Here is a 27,826-nt window from a genome sequence, read left to right as displayed (position 1 = left end):
CGAGTACCGCGACAATAAATATCAAACTGCATGATTTAATCATAATACGGTTTTCCTAAGTCACTCAATCCATTTAATCGCTTATTGGTTTAGAAAACAATCTCAGAAGAGCCATAAAAGTTTCCTTTGATTAAATTTCTATAACTCTGTAAAATATAGATATTATTTTATCACACAGAATCACATTTAAACAAAGTGCGATAAAAGTTCAAAACCACCTGATACTCGTAACACATTTTTTTGACAAATACTGGTAACATTAAAACATGTTATATTACAAATGAATTAACTATTTTCGATGGTTCATTGTCTCTATGTGGACACTGTATTGAAGCAGAAAGGACAGAACTTTATCTGTATGAACTTTATGAACTTTATCTGTACTATTCTTCATTTACATGCATTTACATACATTTTGATGCATATACTAGCCATATACTAGCAAACATGTTTGCTTGTAATTAAGTTTGGTGCTAATCCAAGTCTAGCAGAGATTTCTGTATAACGCAGATATTTGCAATAAAACTAGAAAGGTGTTCCCGTGCTGGTGTAGTTATAAAAGCTGTTTCTCCTTGACGTCAATTTAAAACAGGAATACGCTTAAGAAACCAAGTCCCTGTTTCTCCTCCCGTATCAAGCGCAAAGTGTTAATCTTCCGCTGAAAGATTATTAGAGCAGTTTATTTCTGGTGGTACAACATGATTTTATTGAATAATTAGGACATTGAACAACGCTCGCTGACTAATCGCATAACAACAACAGAATAAATAACTAAAACTAGTTGGTTAAGTTTTAAACATAGTCGTAGGCTAGAAATAAATACTTAAAATTCAGCTAAATGGCTAAAAATAACAGCGTCCTCCAGTAATTGGTGCTCGCGCTAATTAAACTACGAAACAAACTTTTCTATTTACAGCGTATTAATGACGCCCCCCGCCGTCTGACAATCCCCTTTATATATGGCTAGGCTATCCTATCTAAAGTACGATTTGCATAATTACACCGCCCATCCCCAGAAGGCATGCGGGATGTCGGGATGTCGGGATGTCGGGATGTCAGACGGACTTTTGACGTGACTTCCACGAACTTTGCTGTCATCTCGACTCCATCCCGTCCCAGAGATTGCTCCGTGGTCCATTACTCCATTTCGACCCTGTCTACGCCAGCTTGCGGGCCTGGACCAGTTTGTTGATGTCGTTGTAGGTGGACAGCATTGCCGGGTTCTCGAGGTCCTTCAGCTCCTTGCACTTGGCGAAGGACTCGTCGCAGTCGACGCCGTCCTGGCCGTCCTTCGCCGCCCGCATGTACTTGAAGAATCGCAGGATGTCCGGGTTGTCGGAAGTCGGCTTCCGTAGCTCGTTCAGTTCCCTAAAAGTGGGCGAGACAGTTAAATTAAATTTAAGAAATGAAATAATTGTTAAAGTCATTAATGTGAATAAGCGATTTCTGTGACTGCCTGAGTGAGAGACCTTATTCTCCGATGTTCTTTAAGGATATTCAGCATTGTGAATTAGTTTCCTCTGAGTGTTATACCCGGTACTTGTATAAAAGGTAAAAGCGACTTTGCCACGCCCACACCTTCAAAGTTTTAATTTTTTTTATTTGTTATTGTATTTTTTCACTTCTATCAACAAAATTTCCCGTTCGCCCTTCCTCTAGCTGATTAACGGGTATCTGATGGTCAGGGAACTCGACTATTGCATTGTTTTTCTCTCTTGTTGTTATGTTATTAATGTAGTTAATATTAATATTTCAAATTTAGACGGCGCCAAGGACACGAAGCGGTAGCTGGAATTTCCCTATACCATTACCTAGTGTAATATTTCAACTGCGATTTATTATGGCATACTTTCAGGCGGAAACCGAACTCACCTGCTGAGTTGGGCGGATACCAGGTTGCTGTACGGAGCATACTTCGCGGGGTTGGCGTACATCAAGCAGATGAGTTTCTCCCGGCAAGCCTCGTTCTCCGGATTCAATTTGAGCTGGGCAAACACCGAGTCCAAGCGAGACAATAGTGGACTGTAGAAGGGGTCGTAGTTGGACAGCAAAAGCGACGAGCTGGGCACCTTTTGGAAGCTCTGGAACGTGTTCATGACCGCTGGCGTTGGTTTCTTGGTCATTCCAGGAGCTCCGCCACCAGCACCAGCGCTGAAGGATCCCGACATGCTCTGGGAGTTCTTGAAGGAGGCAGCCCCAATACTCTGCAGAGCACTCAGATAGGTGTCCTGCATCATCTGCTGACCTCCGTAGCGCGACAACGTGGCCTGGCTTACTGAGTTCCCGTTCACCTGGGCATATTGCGCCTGCTGCTGGGAAGCCTCTGCAGGGTAAGCAAAAAGTATAATAACTATCATCAAGACAGCATTTTCTTCTTCCGATGACCTACCTGCATTGTACTCGTAGCCAGCTGGCGTTTTGCTCTCTTCCGCCAGGGAAAACTTGCTGTCGTCATCGAAATTCATGCTGTTGTCCCGGAAGTCCAGTTCCTGCGGCGGCTCCATGGGGCGGATGAACAACGGCACCGACCCAGCCGAGCCGGATGTGATGCCTGGCCCAAAGGAATACAAATGTTTAAATTTATTCAAGTGCCCTAAGCCGATGTAGTTACCCTTGCCAATCAGTCGGCTTACACTGCTGATGATGGTTGGCAGGAACATGGCGAAAAGCACGCTCTTCAGCACTTGCAGTCCCATGTATATGGGCCACATCACCTTCTTCAAACCTGGTGTGGAAAATTGGTATGTCGTTAGTTAATACAAGAACAATGTACCAAGTGTAAATCAATAGCTTGAATAACTTTAATATTGGATTGGTAATAACCGATATGCTATTTTGTAAAAAATCGGATATTTTTAATCGGCGTTTTCGGCATAACTTGGCCAAAAATGGCCGCACAGCTAAAAAAAAGACTGTTTTGTGGTGGTAATAAACATAACTAACTATGTCTATCCCTTCTTTTTCGTTATTCGAAAAAGAAAAATTTGACTAATTTTTGCGTTTTCAATAAGGGGTACCATCATCAAAATTTGCAAAAAATTGACAAAAATTAGCATTTCAATCTATGTACATGGATCGATAGGGAATTTTGTTACGAATTCAACGAGGTATGGCATTCTACTTTTGGACAATTATTTTCCTTGCTATCGAAAAAAAACTGATTATTTTTGATCACAAAATTAAACAAAAATTTTTTTAAAAAATCGGATATTTTTAATCTGCGTTTTCGCCATAACTTGGCCAAAAATGGCAGCACAGCTAAAAAAAAGACTGTTTTGTGGTGGTAATAAACATAACTAACTATGTCTATCCCTTCTTTTTCGTTATTCGCAAAAGAAAAATTTGACTAATTTTTGCGTTTTCAATAAGGGGTACCATCATCAAAATTTGCAAAAAATTGACAAAAATTAGCATTTCAGTGTATGTACATGGATCGATAGGGAATTTTGTTACGAATTCAACGATGTATGGCATTCCACTTTTGGACAATTATTTTCCTTGCTATCGAAAAAAAACTGATTATTTTTGATCACAAAATTAAACAAAAATTTTTTTAAAAAATCGGATATTTTTAATCTGCGTTTTCGCCATAACTTGGCCAAAAATGGCAGCACAGCTAAAAAAAAGACTGTTTTGTGGTGGTAATAAACATAACTAACTATGTCTATCCCTTCTTTTTCGTTATTCGCAAAAGAAAAATTTGACTAATTTTTGCATTTTCGATAAAAATTTCAAAATTTCGATTTCAAAATTTGCTAAAAATGGACGAAAATTAGCATTTCAATGTATGTACATGGATCGATAGGAAATTTTGTTACGAATTCAACGAGGTATGGCATTCCAGTTTTGGACAATTATTTTCACTGCTATCGAAAGAAAACGGATTATTTTTTATCAAAAAATTAAACAAAAAAATTTTTTTAAAAATCGGATATTTTTAATCGGGGTTTTCGCCATAACTTGGCCAAAAATGGCCGCACAGCTAAAAAAAAGACTGTTTTGTGGTGGTAATAAACATAACTAACTATGTCTATCCCTTCTTTTTCGTTATTCGAAAAAGAAAAATTTGACTAATTTTTGCATTTTCGATAAGGGGTACCATCATCAAAATTTGCGAAAAATGGACAAAAATTAGCATTTCAATGTATGTACATGGATCGATAGGAAATTTTGTTACGAATTCAACGAGGTATGGCATTCCAGTTTTGGACAATTATTTTCACTGCTATCGAAAGAAAACGTATTATTTTTTATCAAAAAATCGAAAAAAAAAATGTTTGTAAAAAATCTAATATTTTCAGTCGGCGTTTTCGCCAAAACTTGGCCAAAAATGGCCGCACAGCTAAAATAAAGACTGTTTTGTGCTGCTAGTAAACATAGCTAACTATGTCTATCCCTACTTTTTCGGTTTTCGTAAAAATAAAATTTGACTAATTTTTTCATTTTCGATAAGGGGTACCATCATTAAAATTTGCGAAAAATGGCCAAAAATTAGCATTTCAATGTATGTACATGGATCGATAGGGAATTATGTAACGAATTCAACGAAGTATAGCATTCCACTTTTGGACAACAATTTTTACTGCTATCGAAAAAAAAGGATAATTTTTGATCAAAAAATCGTTTGTTGATTCATGTTGCCACGCCCACACTTTTGAAAAATGTTTTCATATTTTTTCATTTTTGTATTAGTCTTTTAAATTTCTAACGATTTGCCGAAAACTTGTTCTCTTGGTTTTACTTAATTTAGTGTTGTACTTGAAGAAAAGCATGGAGATTTATGTACTTAATTATATTTGAAAATGTTGCTATTTAAAAATTAATCTACCTGCTACTTAAGTAAGAACACATTTAATGGAGTTTCAAGGATTTTAGCTCTTACTTTTACTTACCGCTGAAAAAAAGGAGGCGTGCGCTTTCAAAAGCCCTTGGAACATTCAGCTCCACGTTGGTGTCCTCCAAAACACTTCGGGTGGTGCGCTTTCCAGTTCCAGACTGTGGGTGCGAGTGGTTCTGCTGAAGGGCCAGGACCAGACCGGGTGTGGGTTCATATTTGCCGTTGCTGAAGAACTGCTCCACGTAGTCCACGAGTAGATCCTCCAGACCCTTTAGTTCGGCGTCAATAGAGGCAGCGGTATTGTTCTTGAAGGCGACTCCCGAACTCTTGGACTCCTCCTGTATTGGTGAATCCGAGGTGTGCTTAAAGTTCCGGCGACGCATGGCCACTGCCAAGCGCAGATCACTTTCGCTCTCCGCCGGCTGGAACACTCGGTACTGTCCCGACTTGGTGAAGACATTGCGCGATATGAACTCCGGACTGATGTCAATGGGCAGGATGGGTCGGAATGTGTCATCGTTGCGCGGCTGTCCCGCCATCGTAGTTAGGGGCTGACTATAGGGGGTTCCTGCTTCCAATTGCGGAACAGCTGCCGATATCATTGCCACTTTGTAGAGCAAAATAATTCCATATAGCAGTGGACTGCATCGCCGCTTTCTGTGGATGTTTGCTTTTAATTTCGCCCCGTCGATGTCCTGGCTACTCATTTTCATTATCCTTCGCCTTGCAGCTGCACTCGCATGCCAAGGTTCTCGATTCGTTCGGTTCAGTTTTCTGTAATGAATAATTGCTCTTTTCAGTGGGGAATTCTCTTCTCGGTGCGATGGAGTTGTGGCCAATTTCCGCGGTTGGCACACGAATAAATAACTTTTATGGTACGTGACAGGCAACTGGAAAAAAGTCGCAACCTGATAAGCGCATTACGTGTGTCCTTGGATGGATAAAAGTACGCAAAGACTCAGGTACAGTTGGTTAGCATTCTTTCTTTTATTGTCCCCCATAAATAATTTATTTTAGACCCATTGGTAAAGTTTAAAAGCTGCGCACTTCATCTGAGCAAGTATATTTACGAATTTATAAACGAATTTAAGCTAGTAAAGTTCTAATTTTCTACTCATTTTGTGCAAAGTCACTCCATTTATTTGTTGTATTTAAAATCTTTTCTTTCGGAGTCTAACAGTTTTTCAATCTTCAATGTACGTTTATTAACTGACTAAATTTCTTTTCAACACTCAGTATGTATGATGATGTAAGATGATCAAATTTTGCGTGCGTAAAAGGTGAAAGGTGTGGTTATAATCTATTAAATCACCTAAATTGGCAGCTCAAAAATGTATTGTTTCAGCTTATGTTTACCAATTTAACGGATTCCAACAAATTATTCCCCTTTTTCTTAGTTCGTGCGTGAATTTTAGCTTATTTTGATGGAAGACTAAATAATAATTCATTGTTAATCATATCGGCGTAGCGATGTGTTACTCAATATACTCGTAAAGTTAAAGGGTAACGAGATTCGTTGAAAAGTATTTAAGAGTTAGAATGAAGAGTTTGCGACCCTATAAAGTATATATATTGTTGATCTAGTTTACTAGATCTGTCGATTTAGCCATATACGTAACAAAACAGCTGGGGAATTGATGCTGCTAAACATTTTGGATATTTATGGTATTGTTTTTAGTGCTGTATAAACCATTTTGTTTGTTTCAGGCACAGCGCTAATCAGGCCGGTTAATGCGAATGATTTCCCGCTTCCCACTCTTTGGGCATCTCAATTGGAGGGGCTCGTGCCCAGCTCCACCAGCACCACCTGCACCACCCACTCCTCCCCTCAAAAGCGCCACTCTTCGGCACACAAAACACGTCGCCAACTTTTTATTTGCCTTTGGAATTCGTCGCACTCGCTGTGAGACACGCCATTCATTCGGCATTCGGCATGGGGCATTCGCTATTCGCCATATTCCATCCACACTTTGGGGCTCCGGAGTGCGGAGCTCCGCGTTGGGGAAAAGTGAAAATGTACTCTGTTTTGTTTGTGTTTACATTTACCCAGCACGAGCGCCTCGGATGCGTTGGCGCTACCTCCAGACTTTAGACTTTGGGCTTCGGGCCTTGGACTCCGGTCCAGATCACGTTATTTTCGTGTTGAATTTTCACTTTCGATTTTCACAGCGAGCCGAAGTGGCATGAAAACTATTACAGAACTGTGTTTGTGTGTGGCTCTAAAGCCGCAAATTGCACCCACAATTGAGCTGTACAAAACGAATCAGCGAACTTCTTGTTTTCCAGTTTATTTGTTTGCTCCCACCATCAACGCCAAGAGAGTCTGTCTTCTGCAGTCGACTACTGTAACCTAAATTGAACATCACATGTTGGCAGGTGCTTAGAATGCTCCCCAGTTAATTACTCTAATGTTTCCGCACTGAATACCGTGGAGCAGGGGGAACGTCACTTTCGATACTGGATGGAATGCCTGGTTACAATGGCATTCTACTGGCACTTATATCTTCGTAAAAAGATGTTTGTACTCAGCTAAAAGGCCGAAGAGGAAATTGAAAACCTATAGGTACGCACTTTGCCAGCTGGATTTTCGTAAACTAATTAGCTTTGCTTTGATAAGGTTGCTGTGATATTTCATTCATCACTAGCAACACTCAATTGTCTCATAAAAGTCACCTTGGAAGACTGTTTGCTTATACTTAAAGCCCCATTGAAGTAAGGCGGAAAATGTACACTTAATGCACTTATTGACACAGTATAAATCATAAAAGCAAAAAGAAACATCTGCATGCCCCAGATATTTTAAATGTATATTCTCTTTATCTTATTGTGAGCTGGTCTGAATCCAATTTAATGGAAACTGCTTAAAAGCCGCAGTGACTGATTGAAAATTATTTCTGCTCGCTGCTCGGGTAATGGGAAATTTCCCATGAAATGCAACTTTGTAAGCCTGCAAACAGCTCAGCTCGCATTGATTAAGCATCAAGATGCATCATGGGAACGCTATAAGGAGTAAGTGGGCCAGTATCTGAGCAGCTAATGAAAACATTAGCTTTTTGGCCGCCCATTAGGGCAATCATTTATAGGTTTGCGCTTTCGTCGGGAGAATTCCCCTGTGCGACCGGCTGAACATGTCATTAAAAAGTATCGCCAGGCAACTTAAGCTGCGTACTCCCCACGTCGGTGGGTTCAACAGTTTTGCTGCTGTTTTAATTATTCACATTGTGCACGCTTTTGGGTCATGGCAATGGCATCATGCAAATTAGTTTCCAACATTACAATTAGAACTGAATTCCGAACCCTTTGAGCCCCGCCCCCTCTCCTGCACGCCGCCTCCCTTTGGCATGGTTTGTGGTCGGTCGGTGAGTCGGTGGGTCTACCTTCATGCTCTGATATTCCGCTCTGATATAGTTAAGGCAAACTTTTCGAAAAGGCTGCGTTTAATCAGATTTCTACCTCCCTGCCTTTTACCATATTATTCTGTTCTCTATGCAGCGGCGCTCATCCGAGGCGAAGTTTCCCAATTAAGTCACAAAGTTTCCCGGTTTCTGATCTAATGGAAAGCGATGTCTTGGCCGCATATGCTCCATAATTCCAGTGGCTCCATCCCCGCCAAGGGTGTGGGTCACGGGGCTAATAAGCTGGCAATCATTGCTTGCGACACGCCCGTTCAACGACTCTAAAAAACGCACAAAGTAACAAACTTAGACGTCGACAACCAGTTTGGTTGACAAACAGCGACCACTAACGGTCGAAAACGCTCGTAAACACGCTGCATCGTAACTGTTAGTGTGTGACATAACTGTTAAGTCCAACAATGGCCGAGAACAAGTTGGTCGAGACCAACCCGAGTAGACTCGCTTGCCCGCCCATATGTTCTGGTCGGTTGACAGGTGCATTTACCCAGAGACGGACGCGGTGTCTCTGCCAGACAAATTGGGATTCATGGTCGAGAAGGTCGACTTTGTGGCAGCTAATAGTTTCTAATGAAATTCTATTCCCTGGTTGAACATCAACCTTTTAAAGGAAAATATTAAGCGAAGGCCACATTAATATGCTTATAGTTGCATAAAGAAGTAAAAGAACTTTAGTTAAGGGTAGTGGTGATGAAAGCTAACTCCCTTTAGCAGTGGAAAGTAGAAGCATTCTGATAAAGTCGAGACCGAGATAGTCCGAGTGTCATATGCATTTATTATGTTGAAATGTTATCAAATTGTTGAAAGCTGCCGCTGCTTAAAGTATTCTATATCCAACTCAGTTTATCAAGTTGAAACCTAAGTTGATCAGTTGTGTATTTACTACGCGAAACCTTCGTCAGTGCGTTAATCTTTGGCAGCTCGGAGCCGAGCTAAAGTCACATACGATAGCTTTTGGCTGACAAATCCTGAGAATTGCTTCAGCGAGCAGTTTCTCGACTTAACTGGTGTTGCTTGAAAGCGGAATAATGGTCGCTACGTGGGGAACGGACTCAGGTCTCAGGTCTCAGACCTTTTCCGCATGGCGTTAAGCCATTCCGGGGTAGGACTTTCGGTTTTAGCCAATCCCCCGGCAACCCAACAAACCCGTAAAGCCATCTCTGCGGATTGGAATTTGGTTTTCGCCAATTAGCCGCCAATTTGGCGGCGATGTTAGCAGGCCATTAGGCGCTGATTGTTTTACGGGGCGTTGCCGCTCACTCACATTGAGTGATTTGAATGCGTGCCCAGCACCTGAGAGGTGTTTCTGCTATTTGCCCGCTACTCAGTTGGGCTTTAGAAAGTCGACAGCTATTTATGTCATTAAGTCGGTGCTGTAAGTCCAATTTAAACTCTCTTGCAGGGGAAGAGTGATGCAATCGTGGCTTTCTGTGATTTTACCCAAATGACATTTAATTCACAACCAATTCATGCCGGCCGGATTCAAGTGGCCGTGAAACCACTCCACCATCTTGCGAGGATGTCGGGCGAGAGCACATCCACATGGGAAATAAGTGTGAATGCGGTCTGCATCTGCAGCTGTCGGATGATATGAGTGCTCTCGACAAGAAAGTTGCTTCTCCAGCAGGCGGTATTAAAAAGATGGCAAAATGAAAGTGCGAGTCGCTTGTAGTTGGGGGGGAAACACTCATGACTCACTAGGATGCGCATATGCCTCTGCAACTGCCCCTTTATCTGAATCCCAACATCCTCTCATTTCACTAAGTTGCACCAATGGACCACTAACCACAATTCCATGCTGCACTGGAAATTAATACGTGCGCTACATACCAATTACAATCACAAGAGCAATGATATGTGCATTTAAGAAAAGTTTGGGAAGTTTGAATATGATATGCTAATGGGCCAACTTATTGCGAAGTATTATATTATTCGTACATTATCTATTCTTATACATAATATAATATCATTCGTTTTCGTAATTTAATGACATTTCAACCGAGTTGCGATGTTGCTGTGTTGCTCATATCATTTTCATAATTTGCAGTTGATCGACTGAGACGAGAGCTTTCTTCGACGCATTTTTACGCGCTGTGAGCCGAAAAAAGAAAGTATCGTTAAACATTTGGCGACGCTTCGATTGCCGGCCGAGCTGAGCAGATGATTCCCTTTTTGATTCCCCATTCCCCAGTTGGGGTAGGCCAGCTGGTCGGCTTACGTAACGTGGCTCGACAATTAATTACGCAGCTTGCGGGGCTTTTCTATTAAGTTAGCGGCCAGTAAGTAGTTGCCGCACACAGTGTGGGACTGCAATAGATACAAAGTAAGATACAAAGGCACAGATGCGGAGGGACAGCGAAATGAATGGCTTTAAAGAGCCTCAGCAGTGTCTACAGGGAAATGTTCACAATCGGTTTCTTGTCTGTCTTGGCTGTGCCAACAACCTTCTCCCTAGCAGGCAATACCTCATCAATTGTTGGAATCGAGATACGTGAATAAAGATTGCACAGAGTATCTAGCTGGTGATTAATGAGGCCACTCTCTGGCGGTCATCAATTACAACTCAATTTACCTTCTCGCACTCGGCAGCTTGTAATTCCTGCAGGAGTTTCTGGTTCACTCGGCTGGCTGTTAAGTTGGCAATTAGGTTTTTGCATTCGGCGGCGGAGAACTTTCTTCACCAGACTTTCGTTTCTGTATGTTTCGAAATCGGAATTGCATTCACTGCCGCTCCGCGTCGGCTCTCCGATTTGGCCAGTTGAAAATGCTGGCCAAAACCCGTTCACTCACTGGCTCACTTCCTTTGTCAATGCAGTTGCCACAGCTCGTTTCACCTTAACAACACTTCGATTCACTGCATCCGATTTTTTGGCCACTGCAAACAATATCCCCACTTTGAACTGGTGCAGCACACGCCACTGATAGGCTCTATTCTGGCAGTTATTATAATCAGATGCTCTGGATCGCAAACTACTATTCTCGCATTTATCGCGCGTACGCGTCCGTCTTTCAGCTCGCAAAGATTTTGACTGCCGGGCGAAAGCCGAACGGCTAGTGCCATCAACCAGTTTTTGCCTTACGCAGCACTACGTGAGCAGACCCACTTCTTACGTAGCGAAGAGCGGCTTAAGAGAGCCTCTTAGCCAGACTTTGAGCCAGACCAAATGCGAAACTCAACAGCTGGCGCTGCCGATCACTACACGGTAAAAAAATGTGGTTAAGCACTCCTTAGCTTGTTCAGTATGCTATCTAACTAACTGCCTTGGATATCTTTATTTCAAATAAGGTTCACTTGTCTAAATTATAGAATAAGAATATATGTCGTATATGAAGTATGCGCTAAATGATAGTGTATCATTTTGGAGTTTAAATTTGTAATCTTCCAAAAATAATCTCAGTGTCTCATCAGTGAGCATCCATTTTCTCTTCTACGCGGGAAATTAGTCGCTAATTTAAACTACAAACCGAGTCGCCGTGAAACTGCAAGCCAATTTTTCATGTGAATATAAGTAAATAATAATACGTTGCTATAAAAATAAGTCAAGTCACGGCGCGAAAAAATCGTCACCATATGCTAGCGGAAAGTGGTCACTTATTAGTCAGTCGCCGGTTTAGTCGAACTTTCGATTTCGTTGGCCCTCTGAGGGAAGCTGCGGACCTCAGTTCAAAAACTTGGCCAAGAGTTGGCTCAAACTTTATTTAATTTGTTGCAATTTGTTTCTTGTGTTTTTCTCCGCCACAAGCGGTTAAACTTTTGAATTGCTGAGCAACCCACGCAATTTGCACTCTGTTAAGAAAAATAATATTTTAATGGCCGAAGAATTTAATAACTTTAAAAGAAAACAAGAGAGAACGCTAAAGTCGAGATTTTTGGCAAATCAATGGAAGTTTACAAGACTAATAAAACTGTGAAAAAATAATACAACATTTTTTAAAAGTGTGGACGTGGTAGTTCTAGAGGTCTGTGGGCGTTACGAGTAGTAGATAAAATAAGCACAGGTTCCATTTTAGGCATTTTTAAAAAGAAAATATAATAAATTCAATAGTTGAACAAGATAAAAAAATATATAACATTTTATACTAAAAGGCACTGCTTGACTGTAAGCTAAGTGAATGGGGAATAAGAGTTTCTTTTTCCAGGATTTCTTTGAAAAAGTTTCGGAGGCAAACTTTAAAGTTTGTCTCAAAGGCTGCCTTGTTGTATTGGATATTTGACTGATTTTGATCAAGTGAACCCTCCACGCATAATTTTCTTTTTTTCCTTATTTTTTCTAATATCGTCTGGAACATATCTTTGAATTGCACATTGTGTCGTGGTGGGGATTTGAGGATTAGGAATTCCGAGCATGGTGGCAAAATGCAGCTGTGCATCTGCACATCTGCCGGGCATTTTCGATTTCTATAAATATTTAAGCTGAACTAGTTTAGCTGTAAGCAGATTTTCACTTATTTATAAGTTGTCACCGTCACCGTCACCGTTTGCTCTGTGAACGGGTTTTTGTTGGCCGGTTTACGCATGGGAAAGTCGTCGTTTAGAATTGGCCAACTGAGCGTCACATTGTTATTAATTTCTGGTGACAAACTTTGCCATTGACTTGTGGCTAACGAGCGGAAACACTCCGCCCCCGACCATCAAACCACCAATCCGACGAACCACTGAACCACTGAACCACTGGGAAGCTCAAAAGCCAAAGCGAAATGAAAGCCAGTTTATGAGACCGCAAAATCAATAACCACTCGCAATGTAACAATGGTCAAAGCAATGTTTTCTAAAAACCCAACCCAAATCGGGGCCAACTTCTTTGCCCGAGAAAAGGCTGAACAATTGACTATCACCCATTTTGGCCATCTTCTGTGAAAGCACTCGTTGCGAATTCAATTAGCACCTATTAAGAAGCCGCCAACGATGTCAAAGAAAACCCAGGCATCCTCTATCATTTTGACTGACATGTGTCCAGTCTTAAGTGCCTTGAACCCATCCACACATTACATTACATTATGATTAAGAAAAGAATCCAAGTCAGAGTCTGAATCCAAGCCATTGGTATGCAGGGAGGGCCTTAGTGTGCCGCAAATATTTGCAAACCTTTGCGTTGAATTTTATTCCAATCATTAATTTCACTTTTACTCATAAATATGCTAATTGCCAGCTCACGCCGGCTTCGTAAAATTTCGATGGTGCAAATGTGGTTAACTATAGCTGCTCGGCGATACTATCACACACCCAGAATGCTTTTGTCAGCATTGCGCAATCTGCATGAGAAGAAAGTGAGATGGGTCTGCGTAATCAGCACTCCGTGGAGCGGATGGTGGTGATGGTAGTGATGGTAGTGATGGTGTTGACCAGGGGGAAGATGGTGTGGAGCCAAGCCGACTGAGTGTGACAAAAAGTAAGGTAAACACTTTCACGAGCCCGAGTGCAAAAGGCCGTTACGAGCCGTCAAAACAAACCGTTGACAGTTTTACAGCAGCCAGAAACAGGTGAGGTGAGCCCTCACCTGTGTCGCATCACTCATCAGTCGCTTCCAACGAAATTTTTAATTAGTTTATTTTATTTGTTTCATTTTTCACGCTGCCTGGTGGGAACATTTCTCTTTTCGACTCTGATCCATAATTAACTCGCCACCGGTCACGTTTGTGTCACACGTCGGCGAACTGTGAACCCAGCAGCGATTTTGAGGAGATGGTGACCGCAGTTTCGCCCGCGACGATGCTTTTATACCTGTCGCCCATCCAAATCTGCTAATGAGTTTTTTAAATACTGTGCTTTTCTTTACAAGTATATTTCCCATATTTTTAGATATTGTGGCTCTCGAACTTCCTTACTGCTGTCTCAAATGTCTCACATGCTCGTGCGCTATTTTTTTGGGTCGTAGGTTTTTTTGCAGCGGCTGCTTGAGTGTCTTGAACCCACAAAAGTGTCAAAGGTTAAGTGTTGGGCCGGTCAGCTGATGTTTATTACTGTGTTTGTGTAGCTCACTTACTAGGAAATACATTTATTATTCGAGACATTGAATAATCTTTAAAGAGAATTAATATATATTAGTTTACATACCTCACCTACTCCATACTTATACACAACTGCAAGATAACTTACCATACTTTAACCTAGATACATATTTATACAAAAGGCTCTCTTTGTTTGTATAAGGAAAAATAAACTGAAGTTTCGGCACTTGAAAGCACATTTTTTTCAATGCAAGAAGCTCTAATTTGCACTTCAGTCAAAGTTTCGAATTTTCAGTCAAAACTTTCTAAAATGCAGGACTTATAAACAAAATGTATTACAAATTTATTCGGGTTTGTGCACTTCTCGCCCATTGCAGACAATAAAACAGTTGCCTTGGATGTTTAAGAGCAGCTTTCATTTATTTTAATATTATCTTTTACATTTAAATTTAAAATCAAGTTAGCTTAGTTACTCTACTTTTACTGAGTAACGAACAAAACAATAATTATAGCTAATCCTTAGCTTAGATGGTACCAAGAAAAGCTATGACATAGAACGAAAATATTACCTAGGAACTGTTGGGAGAACTTATTCGAGGTCTTAGGCGTATTCTACTTATCAAATACCCGAAATCCAATTGGGGGCTCAATCAATTACTTTTCGGCATTCGATACGAAAATGATTTAACCATAGACTAAGTCCGACGGTGGATGGATGATGGATGCCATGAGATTGTCGCTTAAAAATAGATTACAGGATCCGAGCTCATACTCGCGTGTGTCTTAACTTAGGGTTAACTCAGCTTGGCTTTTGATCACTGGACAATATGTGTTAAGTCTAAGGGCGACATGTCAGTGTCAGTCTCCCTCATAGAACGCTGCTCTAGCCGCTTGCTGCTCCAGGATTGCCAATTGATTGCCAATTTAGTACTGTTCCAAACTGAAAATTGGTCACAAAAGGCGGGTCATAATCGATTGCTGCTCAAAAGCAAATAATGTCACAACATGGCAACGGCAAGAGTTACAGCTCGACAAGGCAACGATAAGAGAAGCGCATGCATACACTGAGAAAATATATGGCCAGTTAGCCTAACTGAAAAGTAATCGAATGTTAGAGCTTTAGATCAGAAATATTCGTACAATTAGTAATGGAAATGTAAGTTAATAATTATCGGAGTAGAGGTTAAGATAATATTTAGATGGTTTTAAATGTTAAGATAGACATATGCTCATACGATACTTACAAAAATATTTATAACACTTGCTTTTTGTATTTTTGTAGAATATTGACCAATTTTTACACTCAAAAACTTATAGTATAAACAAAAACATATAAATGGGGGACGAATGAAATAAATTAACATAAGCTAGGAACTTTTCGAACGTGTTTAAGGCGGCTGCTTATAGATTTTAAAGCCAGAGTTTTTCCCGGTTTTGTGACACGGCTTTTCGCTCAGTGTGCTGGAGAGGTGGCAGTTGCAGTTGGAACAAGTGAAACGTAATGCGAAATTGCGAGCAGCAGCGACGTTTGGAACATGCAAATCCAATCAGCCCGAGGACGCACAAGAGTACATGCACCCATGCCCATACGCATACATACATACATATGTCGTGCGGAGGTGGACACGAGACCAGAGCTCAAAGATCTTACGACTACCCTGTCCCTGTGCTTTACCGCGGCATCAGCTTGGTGACCTCCGAGGGCGCCGGGTTGTGATCCGTTAGGGCCACCGACTCGGTAATGGCGCTGCGCAGTCCGCCCTCGTGGGCGCCCGTCATGAAGTCGGTGGCCGCCAGACCGCCCTCCCCGCCGCCGGCGGTACCGCTCTGGGCGCCGCCCGGCCCCAGCAGCTTCAGCTCGCCCTTGGAGAGTTCGGCGCCCAACTTGCGACGCCTTCGCGCCGCCGCCTGGACGTTGCAGCCTGTCGTGTGACCGTTAAGAGCAACATTAGTGTCTGAGCAACGGCAGAGCAGTTCTTGAAATTCTTTACGGAAGTTGTCGTTGAGCCAGCCATAGAGCAGTGGGTTGGAGCACGCGGAGCTCATGCCGATCATGTGACAAATGGCGTAGCGGACGAGCATGCTCTGTGTGACCGGCGAGCGCTCCATGTCCGCGTACAGGTTAAAAAAGTTCAGCGGCAGCCAAGAAACCCCAAAGATGATGGCGATGCTGATCAGCAGGCAGTTGGTGCGCTTCATCCGTCGCCCTCGTTCCACCTTTCGCTGGGCGGAGGACGCCTGTACGGCCACCACGGTGATGCGGCTCTTCAGCTTGTTGTAGATCCCAAAGTAGGCCACCGAGACGATCAGGATGGGCACCAGGTATTGCACGCACAGCGAGAAGATCGAGTAGTAGAAGCGCCCATTGCGACTGGGCCAGTCCTCGATGCAGTACGGTATGGTGTCCTGCAGCCCGATCTGCTGCAGAAGCGCCGGCGTGTCCGTGTTTATCAGCTCCTTGTAGATGAACAGCGGCGAGGCCAGCAGCAGTGCCAGTGCCCAAATCCCGGCCAGAATCGTCACTGCGCCCACGAACTGCAGGCTGTCCCGCGTGGGGTACACGATTACCTGAAAGTGAAGTTATTTGCACTGTGAGTATGACTTACTCGAAATACATATCGTTTAACTGGGTACCTTAAGTGGGATTTCATTAAGAAATAGTATCTTTAATTGATAGCTCTAAGAGTGTAAAGTTGCATTCCCTAACCTGACAATAACGATTATTTTATCACTACATTTTGAATAAGTGGTAGGTGATATTCCAGAAAACTTATAAATCTTTGTTCATTAACGCAAGAAACACCAATACGCCTTAAATAGAAGAAAAAATTGGCTTAATTTATATTTGTTTTACTTCTCTACTTTCCAACATTTATGCATAAATATTTACCCCCAGAACATTCTGGGTATTTATAATAAATACGTTTGCCTTTAATCCATAAACCCTTTTTAATGGTCCTCGTTTCGACGCCATATAAATAGGTACAATTGTGGGTTAAGCCCTTGTGTAATCGCCAAATATTTACTCAGATCCCATCGATTTTCCCTCAATGTCCGTCCAATTTAATGGTTACAAATTGAATGAGGTGAACCATTAATAACCGAACACGACATGCCCCCTCGATGGCCCCATTTACATACTAATATTGGCATTTAAAAGGACTAACCTGATATCTGTCGAAGGCAATGGCCGTTATGGATATTGTCGACACGAAAATACAAAGTGCCTGCAGCATGGCAATGGTTTTGCACAGGATGGAGCAGGAGCCGTAGGGCCAGTACTTGGACAGGATCTCCATCAGGGTCAGCGGCATGGTGACTAGGCATAAAAGTAAGTCTGAAAGTCCACACGAATGAGACATACAATTGCGACGGCTGTCTGTGGGGATGGCAACTCACCCGATATGGCCAGGTTCAGGATGAACAGATTGCGGGCAGTGCGCATGATGGGCTTCCGGATGACGGCTATGACCACCAGGATGTTGCCTAGGGCTCCGAACAGGATTAGCACGCCGTACATGCTGATGAGCATGTGGTACCACGGGCTGTCCACCGCCCGGTTGCTCAGGAACCTGTCGATTAGCACCGGATCCAGCGGCCTGCTCCCAGTCTCGTTCAGATCGGAGGTGTTGATGGCCGTGGTGTTGAGGGCGTGCACCGTGCCCAGGTCCAGGTAGTCAAACGGATGCCGGTCGTCCAGATAGCGCACGCTGTTGCCGCTGCTGGCGTATCCACTCAGATGCTCCCCAGCTGCCAGCTGGGCGGGGGGCTCCGTCTGGTTCATGCTGATTATCTGGGGAACGAAGTAGGCAAACATTGTCTCATTATTCCCCCAAATCCGCGGTATGAAATATTCAATTGTCAGGGGGCATGTAAGCTATAGCAACTTATGCGTGCCACATCACGTATGATTTATGAGACTGGCTTGCTGCACGCGCGCCACTTTCTAGCGAGCTGCGAAAGGCAAAACCTACTAGTTTAATGCTTTGTGGCCTGAAATATGGGGCAATATCGCATTAAAAGTTTGTTTGGTGCCAGTAGGTGGCCCAGCACCAAAGGATTCAATGGGCATACGACATGCATGAAAAGTTCTCACCCGCAGCCAAACACTGAGAGAAACACGGGGTAATCTTACGAAGACCTTGTTACTGTCAGCTCCATTATAATAACCATCATAATATAAATCATATATTAATTATTTTACAATTTTTTATGAGGTAAAGTAAATTAACTTTAAGCACACGTAACTAAAGTTCTTTGCTAGATTAAGACTAACGACATTAGACAACCATTTTAAATTAGGGATAAAAGTTGTTTTTCAATAACTTTTTTTCTGTTCAATACTTCAGAAAGAATCTTAAAAAACTTTATATACTTTAATCAGTAAATAGACAAGGCAAAGATTTCCAAATTTTGTTAGATAATGACACTATTTTAAGTTAAAAATTGCTAAGGGAACATCTTTGTCAACATAAAAATCATATCGAGTACGAACACCTCATCTTGATGCTAAATCCATTTGTCATTGGGCCATTTTAATAATTGAGTTCAAATCTCGGGGCTTGATAAAACTTCAAAAGGCCCTGGCATACGACTTTTAATGCCTTTCTGAACACAGACAATGGCATTGGCTCATGGGACTCGACTTGAGTCTCAAATGATCTGCTACAGGATATCTGCTAGAAGGCAAAATAATTCGCTTTGTTTTAAAGTTTAGCAAGTTCGTCGTTTTTGAAAAATGTCCTCCCATTCGCAGTCAATTTATGCAATATTTCGTTGCCGGGCTTCAGTTAGTTGGTTCTTTTCCCTCGTAAATATTCATGCATTACTCGTCGCCGTAATTTATGCAGCACATCAGGGCGAGACATGCAATTAATTGGAGAAGGTCAAAAGTGCCGTTTCCTCCAGGGAAATGTGCGTTTGTTTTGGATGCCTTGCATTTGCTGCCAAATCAAGATATTCCCTTGTCGAGGGACACCCTTCAAACCCACATCCAGATACCGATATAGAAGACACAGAAACAGAAACCGGCAGGTTATAAATGACGACATTTGCTAAAAATAATTGTGTAATTTTATGCGCCGGATGGCTGCGCACTTGTCAGTATCGATAAAATCGAATGCCTCGCTCGAAGGTTGGCGAAACAGACTTATGGAGGCGCCCAAAGGTATGCATTATGTGCCCCTGACAGCTGCGATAAATGAGGTGCTAATAAATCTCCCCAATCGGGGGATTAACTCGCCAGATACCACATCGAAAGTAGGGGCAACGGGTATCGAGCATCGAGGCGAGGGCAAGTTTTCATGGAAATTTAATTTCAAGTTGCTTGGCCCTTAATTGACTAATATTTGCACTTCCAACTCAAACACAAGAGTCCCAAAAGGAAAAGTCTGTCGACCACAAACTTGCGAGTCTGCAAAGTAGGATTCCCATTCCGCTTCGGGCAAGGACATAATGGAAAATGTTCATCCTAGCAAGAAGGAGCATTAAACACTGCCCGAAGTTAATCATCAATTTGTCGCAAAAGTTCCAATCACAGCCCAAGGCGACTTCGACAGATTGTTCATGTTCTGTTCCGCAAAGCAAAGGAAAATCACTGCGAAACTGCTTTCTCCGTTGGGAGGAAAGCAAAAAAAATTATGTAAAGCAGCCCGCCCCCCCAAGTAATCGGCAGTTGTCACAAATCTGGAATAATTTTAGCAATCCGGGTGCCTACAACATTTTCGCTTCACTGGATAAGCGAGCATGACAAAGATTTTAAATGCCAGCCGTTTTCTGGGAAATTCGATTCAAGACGGATTCCTAGCTGCTGGCACTTCTAGTCAGCTATTTTGGCGATTTATTTGCGGTGGGTCTCATGTTTCGCCCACAATAAGATAAATTTGATTGCTTCTTGTGCGATTTGTTTGCTGGAAACACTGCCGCCTGATGAATTTATTAGACGGTTATTGGGTGCCCATTGTTTGCCTTAAGACTGGTTCCTTATTAATTGAAGTCGATTTAGTTTCAAAAAGGAAGAGGTGGGATGTAGTTTGGATTGGCCTCATCTCCGCGGTTGGTCAACTTGGGAAAGTGCTGTGCTTAAGCGGAGACATCTGGCACAGAGTTAAACTGGGTTTCTAGGGAACTAATCATCTAAGCTGCTTAAGAACTGAACGCAAATTCTAGCCATTTGTCTGAGTACCTTGCCGTTTAATCGTGTTCTTTATGCCGTCTGACACTTCTTTGGTGTTGAAGGAAAGCCACAGGGAGTTGGGATAAAAATAAAAGACCAAAGAGCCCAGACTCCCGACCACGAAAATGTCATGCGATTGTGTAACCAGGTAAATTGATATGGCTCTATACGACCTTCTCAGAGTTTTTAATTTGGCCGCCAAGAGGGAGCAGTATTTTAAATAAGGCTCTCAATCTGGCGAGGTATTCTGCAAAAAGCAAGGAAGGGGGAGCTCAGACAACCATATGGAAAACAGTCTACTCCCCCAAAGCAACTCGAATAAACTTTTTCATTTTGGGAACAAAGAAATTGCGTTCCGTTTGACATCTACACCTAAATGGCTTTTTGAGCTGATTTTAAGTATTTACATTGCAATTACACTCACCATCGTCCTGGCAATATCCTCGCCCTGGGGATATGTATTTGTATTTCTATGTATGTATTTCTGTTGTAGTTTATTCTTCTGCGAGTGACTCAAGTGAATCTCAGTTTTCCCGGCTGCCGCAGCAGCAGTTGCTCCTTAAGTTTCTAACTTGGAGTGCACTCATGGGACTTCGCGTTTGTCTCTTTGCTCTTGAAATGAAAAGTAAAGATAACATTTCAGCTAATGGATGTATTGGTTCAAGTGCCGGATGCATCTAGCATTTAATCTAAGCAATCAATTTCATGAAATATTCTTTAAACTGAGCAAAGTGCGTGATACAACGTTATCCTCAAGGCAGCAAACACACGGTACCGAAGCTTAAAGTGTTCACAAGTTACACTTTTCGAGTGCCTTGAGCGTTCCAGTTTTTATCCCTTGGTATGCATAACTTTTGGAACATTTTCCAGATTCTGGAGCACTTTGAGGACGTTTTTTCCCGTTTAAGTCATGCTCAGTTGAGCGGTAAAACCTCAAACTTTAAATTGACTCGACATGTCATTAAAACTTTATTTAATATTAAGAAGCCACTTCATGTTCCCAGTTCATATTAAAATCGTTAGTTTTCACCGATGAGCATAAATGACTGAATAATAAGAAAACCTAAAAAAAATGAATGAATCTAAAAACTTGTATTTATTTAATCAAAGCTTGAAGAAGTAAAGCAATAAGTGTTATTTTTTAATCTTTTCAAACATTTATCTATACACAATTTGTTTGTCATGTCATTATAATCATTAATGCTGCCATATTCTTGTCAGAATTTTCCCGTAACGCACAGAATACTTTTACGAAATGTGGCGGGAAATCCGCTTCATTATTCAGATTCTATAATTAATCCCTTTTGGTGGTAATTTGTGTTGAACTGCAGCACTCGTTTACATTTCATTACGCGCAGTACATTTATAAATTTTCCATCGTTGGGAACGCACTTCAATAGTTTGTAAGGACACCAACTGTCCTGAATTTTTGTTAGAATAAAATTTTGATAATTTTTGCCCACACACGTCACTTGGCATTACGAACTCGAAAGATTTGTTTGCCCGTGAGGCGCAAGGGAATAATTTCTTTCGATAAATTTACAACTTACATTCACTATTCATTGGAGCGCGTTCGGAATAATAATCATAAGAATTACCGGCAACTGCGAGGCGTCCGGCAGACAATTTGCGAATTTCCGCGGACCAATTCGCATCACGGAAACATGATCGTAAATGTCGATGCTGCGTGCGAAATCCTCACACTTCACTTTTTAATGGCGGCACAATTCAGATCCAAAGAATTCGGGTGCCCTTGTGCTCAGCCGCCTCAAAATTAAACATCAATATGCGGCCGTATTTTGATTGTTTCGCTTATTTCACGCGTTTTTATTACACTTAGTTTCGGTGTTTAGTTTGGCTTTTTACTGATTTCCGATAACCACTCGCATGCACAGTCGGCGACCATCTGTTGGGTTTCAGTGCGCATCCCCAGCTTATATAGCCTCGTACCACCGATATAGCGATATATCCGCTAATTTCTGATTCGCTATTTGCCGCTGCGCGTTGCGTATACGCCGTGTGGCACAAAGGTCGTGACTGAAGGCATCGCACTTGGTCAACAGGCCGTGGGCCCTCGCTTCGAGTTTGTTTTGGATTTGGGGCCGTCAGCTGTGCGGAGCTTTCTTATCACTGAAGCTAGAGGTGGAAAAGCTCTGCACATTGGTCAAGGGGATGCCAGAAACTTGCGTATGCCTGAAAATCATTGATTAAATAAAGTTCTACATAAGCAGTCGGGGTTAAGATGGCGCCAAAAGTGGCAGATAGCTTATCAATTATAGAGATGCTATACAAGCCATTTGGGGGAACCTATCTTAACTGTTTAAAATAAAATAGAGACATAATGCAATATACATGCGCACCCTCTGTATATCATATATAAATAGTTTTGTAAGCAATAACCCATAAATATTTTAAATTCCCCGCATAAAAAGACATAACCTACTACTCTGATTATTAGTACGTAACAGTTGCATTAAGTTAGATGATTCTGGTGACCAGAGCTCATAAAAAGACATAACCTACTACTCTGATTATTAGTACGTAACAGTTGCATTAAGTTAGATGATTCTGGTGACCAGAGCTTTAATAAAGAACCAAGCTCATAAATTCATTCGCTCACACCACTTTCCCCATTTCCCACTTTCCATTCGTATTATTATTCTACACATATCTGACAGTTGCTAGAGCAACACTAAAACTCGGCCTTTTGTTGGCTTTGCAGCGTACCATCGGGCCATAAATGAGAGCAAACAGATGAATGTGCACACAGATATTTGCCCGGCTAAATCATTTACATGTGTTGCGGCAGATACTCGGAATCAACCAGTTGGCCCGATGGCGACTTAACTGGCATTAAGCCAATTGATTACGGGACGTGCGTAGTTGGCTGGCCAAACAAGCGGCGTAGCTTCTTGGGAGTCCGGACCAAATTGTACTGCAAACAAAGGCAGGCCCTGATAAGAAGCTGGTAAACATCGGAACAAAAAGGACGCCGAACAGAGCATTTGTATATTGGCCCATCTGGAGCCTGAAAAAAGAATTGCCTGCGGCATAAACAAAATGCAAAAATAACAAATATATCTATCTATCTATATGGGAAGCCAAAACATATTTCATTGTGCTTGCACACAGACAAAGTTATTAAAGGCAATCTTTTTAGCATGTGTACCGATTTTGCCATGATGAGAAAGACATTCATTTTTGGTTGAATGACATAAAATTGAATAAAATTGAAATTGAAAATAAAATATGCCTCAGTAGCTCTTAGCCTCGTAAAAAGTAAGTGTAATTCTGTAAACTCAATTTCTTTTTTTCAAATTGCGAAATAGTTAAATATCAAACTATAGATCTTGATATAGATTAATAGCCTACCAGCTGCAAGCAAGTGCAACTACGTTTAACTTTCGGCATGTAGCAATCAAGTATTTAAAAAGTATTAAGTATATTAAAAATATTAAATAGCAAACTAAACTATTTAAATTTTTTAGATTTTGGTCAGAATATTCGGAGTAAGTTAGGCGTATTGATTCTAGAAAATTGAAATGGCTTCTCGGAAGGCAAGTCCGCATTGTTTGGTAAACAAAACGGCAATGCCATTGATAAGAACCGGGTAAACACTCACACGCTTTTGTTTTCATTTTTATTAGGTTTTTTGTTTTTTTTTTTGGTTTTTTTACCAGCGGTGTCTGTGGGGAAGTGCTTGTTTGCTTTCGTCATAAACAAATTGCTTTATGCCTGAACGAGAATTGTTTGCTCAGGCAAATCCGTTGGCCCAGCGGGGAAATCAACTCAGGGAAGGTTTTTTAATTTGGTGACAGCACATGCAGGAACCAAAAAATCAAAACAAAACCGCCAATAAATGTTGAAATGGTAAATAAAAATAGTATTTGTTGGTGCACATCTAACATTTATCTAAAGAAATATTGATATTGTTACTGCGCGTTTTTCTTTTTTAAGTCGCACGACTGTGTGAATGAAACCAAAAATATATGCACTTGCAATTTTGAATTCAAAATGTGAACAGAATAAATTGGGTGAAATTGAATGCAACCAAAAAAATATATACATATATGCAATTTTAAATTCAAAATGTGAACAGAATAAATTGGGTACTATTTAATGTGTAATTCGTTTAATACTTCTCTACGCGAAACCTCTGTTAATATTAAACATACTAAAACATTTTTTTATTAAAACTCCATCGTGTAGGGTTGCTCATAAAAAAAAAATAAATACCTTTATTAGGATACAAATAAATTACCTAAGCTAATGGCGCGATGACGGCGACGAGTAACAATTTACTAGGTTTCGATATAGTTGGCACAAGTCCGTTTGGTTCCTCGGATTCCCTCACTGTATCCGCTTGCTGATCGTGTCCAGGTAGTTGTGCGCGTTGTAGGCCTTACTCGTGGCCCAGTCCTTGCTGTAGCTATTGCCGCCGATCTCGTGAGGAGCCCCCGATCCGGAGCTGTACGGGGAGTAGGAGTTGGAGTAGCTGCCGCTGCCCACGAACTGCGAGTAGTCCGAGGGATCCGACTCGTAGACATGCGAGTGCGTCTGCACCAGGTGCGGATGGATCTTGCACATGGTCTTGTACTTTAGGTAGTGGATTAGCCAGCCCACGCCGCCCACCAGCAGCACGTTCATGCCCAGCACGCCCATCAGCATGCTCACCAAGGTCATCTTCAGGTGGGCGATCTTCATCAGGATGATGAGGGGCAGGATAATGAGCCACTTCTTCTTCTTGCGCTTCAATCGCGCTTCTGAGGATGGTTTATCAGCATTATACTTGAGTTATAAGTGGTAGCTTCTGCTGACACCCACCTGATTCCTCCATGACTCTCGCGCCGCCCTCGCTGTTCAGTCTCAGTTGCAGTCCATGGTTTCTGCCAAAGGTCTCCACTGCCCTCTTCAGGAACTTGAGCATCATCGTCAGTTCGCTGTCACCTGCAAAACAAAAAAAAAACACAAACACAGGAGCCAAGTCAATTACGAACTCGAGAAATGCAAAAGCAGCGGGCATAATTCTTCAAATTAATTTACAACCGGATGGATCGTAAACATCCGTTATGCTGTGCGTTTTATCCATTTGCTGTGGATACTGAGCAGGCACAGGTGATCAATTAAAGACCCATTCCCCGTCCCACCGCCACAAACTCGGAGATTCGAGCTGGAGATTTGGCCGAAAACAACTTTCGATTGCGCGGACCCACCTTCCAAGCTCTTGGCGTCGTTGAACACGACCACCTCGTCGGCCGGCTCGCCCAACTGGACTAATCTCAGCCAGCGGCCTCTGTCCCCGGCCAGATCGCGTCCGTACTCGCTGGGGAAGAAGCCCATGCTGTTGGTGGCCAGTTTCCAGATCAGTTTGCTGGCCTTGTACTTGATGCAGGACACCAGGCTGCGGGTCTCGAAGCACTGCTTCTGGTTGCGCGAGATGAAGGGATCGGCTTGGACGACCTGCGATCCTGCCGATCTGGCCATGCTCTCAACCAGGGACACCGGCACCGCTCCACTCTGTGTGCTCTCCCCTTCATCCAGCGCCTGGCAGTAGTGGAGCAGCACTAGCAACAGCAGTGCCAGCACAACGCGACACAGCAGCATGTGATTGTGGTTTGTGGGATTTGGATTCTGTATCGATATAACGCAGGATGACTACGAGATCACTGGGAAACCACCGCACGGCTGAATGGACGACTCGCAAATGGCAACCGAGAGGTGCTGGCTACTCCTTATATCGCGCAGCCGCAACCACAGGCCAACTCTACTGGTTTTTGCAGCCAGTGCTCATGTAGCTGGAGCATGGAGCATGGAGCATGCAGCATGCAGCATGGGGTATGGAGTATGAGCTTGGGGCATGCACCGGAATCGCAATTCCTGCCGCCAATGCCAATGCCAATGCCACTGAAAGTTTCTAGGTCAGCGCTCTGCGATCTGCGATCTGCCAGCTGCGATCCGCGGATCTGCGATCGGTGATCAGCGTTCGATCGACAACCAATTGAAACGCATTGTCGCGGGATTATGAAGCCAGGCAACCGCCAATTGACCGCCTTCCCGCTGCGTGCGAGTGTGAGTGTGAGTCCCAATGAAAGCCGGCCATCGAAAGTGAATCGCGTTCCGTGCCCCAAAACAATTACGATGGCCTGGCGCCACTGGCAGTGGCAGTTGCAGTGGCAGTGTCGGTTGCAGTCGCCGTTCGATCCAACGATGCCAATCAGAATAAGTGCAAATGTGCATTTATGCGGGTTTAAGCTGGCCATGCACCGGGTGGCTATTGCATCGTGCAATTTGCATACTTCAGTTTACTCCAGTGCTCGCAGCCTGGGAATAAATGACTACTTGGAGCTGGAGCTGGACCTGGAGATGGGGATGGGGATGGGGATGGAGCTGTGACCGTCTTAATTACCAAGCCGCAGTCGCGAGATGCGAAAGTTGTTGTTGTCGCAGATGGAGTTGGAGATGGAGATGGAGATGGAGATGCATTGCCCCTGTTGCATTATTGACTAGTGAAAGTAACAATTGGCGCAGCTTGCCGACTCTTTTTGCGTCGAATTCTCGAGCGGCGCTGACTCGCTGACTGACACCACTTGCAGTGAGATTGATTGGATGATGGCCACAAGCTGCTTGCTGGCCACCATATGGGGTCGCATTTAATGAGGATGAGGTAATCGAATGAGTGGCTAGAATCCATCGGCCCACACAGCTGCAAGGAAAGAATTAAGTAGCCACTCGGCACATTCCAGGATCGAAAATATTTTTGGCCAGCAAGCCAAGCCAAGGCTAACAATAATTACCAAAAGCCCACCCCACTGGCTGCTCCATTTGATGCCCACATATTAAATCACAAGGAGCACGCAAACGTGCGGGTATTCCGATCTCGGATTTACACCACAATCCACGGCCCGCAACGACTTTTACGAGAAATTAACAAAGGCGGTGAGAGGCCGAAACCGAGAGCAAATTGCCCAGGCAATTAAGAAAATCCGATGTGCCAAGATTTTTGGACCATTTGCCAGCCCGAGCAGCAGTCGGCCGGATGGGCCGATAATGGTTGGTGCCACTGGCCATGCTGAGCCATGCTAACTTGGCCATCAGACAGACCTGGGTCGTAAAGACGTGGTTACGGCCTTGACCAGTTTGATAGTGAAATTTCTGTTCAGCTGCTAAGCCGTTTCAGTAAATATATATCCCAGCCAAATGGAGATTCCTTACCCACATTTAATTGACCTTTATTGGGATAACTAATATGCAGATACAAAATGACAAGACTTTGCACTTAGATAGCAAGTCCATTTTAGTGCCACTATTCTCAATGTAGAGGTCCTTTCAATAAAATGCGAATAATTATAACGTGAGTGAAAGGAAAGTTTTATATTATGTTATAGGACGAGTAAAACTCAATTTCAGATAACTGCAAAGCATATTTGGTTATATGAATATATATATTATATG

At 42.6% G+C, this 27,826-nt stretch overlaps 3 protein-coding genes across 6 annotated transcripts; all 3 read right to left on the bottom strand.

Annotated features, from left to right (window-relative positions):
- Positions 1–684: 684 nt before the first annotated feature.
- Positions 685–11,255, bottom strand: LOC120454092. Its single transcript, XM_039639103.1, has 6 exons — positions 10,823–11,255; positions 4,893–5,611; positions 2,612–2,725; positions 2,390–2,551; positions 1,873–2,323; positions 685–1,368 (listed from the first exon to the last, which is right to left on the bottom strand). Exons 2-6 carry the CDS (start codon positions 5,548–5,550, stop codon positions 1,158–1,160), a joined length of 1,596 nt encoding a protein of 531 aa, XP_039495037.1. The 5' UTR covers positions 5,551–5,611; positions 10,823–11,255; the 3' UTR covers positions 685–1,157.
- A 3,358-nt stretch (positions 11,256–14,613) lies between these two features.
- LOC120453423 (neuropeptide F receptor) lies at positions 14,614–22,385 on the bottom strand. Of its 4 annotated transcripts, XM_039638126.1 has the most exons (7): positions 21,925–22,385; positions 20,799–20,986; positions 17,599–17,992; positions 17,367–17,536; positions 16,191–16,767; positions 15,875–16,121; positions 14,614–15,139 (listed from the first exon to the last, which is right to left on the bottom strand). In XM_039638126.1, exons 2-7 carry the CDS (start codon positions 20,799–20,801, stop codon positions 15,124–15,126), a joined length of 1,407 nt encoding a protein of 468 aa, XP_039494060.1. In that variant the 5' UTR covers positions 20,802–20,986; positions 21,925–22,385; the 3' UTR covers positions 14,614–15,123. The 4 variants fall into 4 exon arrangements, with proteins under 4 accessions (XP_039494060.1, XP_039494056.1, XP_039494057.1 ...); XM_039638122.1 differs by having other exon boundaries at positions 15,875–16,767; XM_039638123.1 differs by having other exon boundaries at positions 15,875–16,767; positions 21,973–22,385.
- A 2,339-nt stretch (positions 22,386–24,724) lies between these two features.
- Positions 24,725–25,978, bottom strand: LOC120454180. Its single transcript, XM_039639261.1, has 3 exons — positions 25,588–25,978; positions 25,199–25,321; positions 24,725–25,137 (listed from the first exon to the last, which is right to left on the bottom strand). The coding sequence occupies exons 1-3, from the start codon at positions 25,976–25,978 to the stop codon at positions 24,725–24,727; spliced, it is 927 nt and encodes a 308-aa protein (XP_039495195.1).
- Positions 25,979–27,826: the final 1,848 nt, after the last annotated feature.

Source organism: Drosophila santomea, chromosome 3R (assembly GCF_016746245.2).
Source record: "Drosophila santomea strain STO CAGO 1482 chromosome 3R, Prin_Dsan_1.1, whole genome shotgun sequence".
In the NCBI taxonomy this organism is placed as follows: Eukaryota; Metazoa; Arthropoda; class Insecta; order Diptera; family Drosophilidae; genus Drosophila; species Drosophila santomea.
The sequence above is the reverse complement of the archived record's forward strand: the minus strand, read 5'-3'. Positions and strand labels throughout refer to the sequence as shown.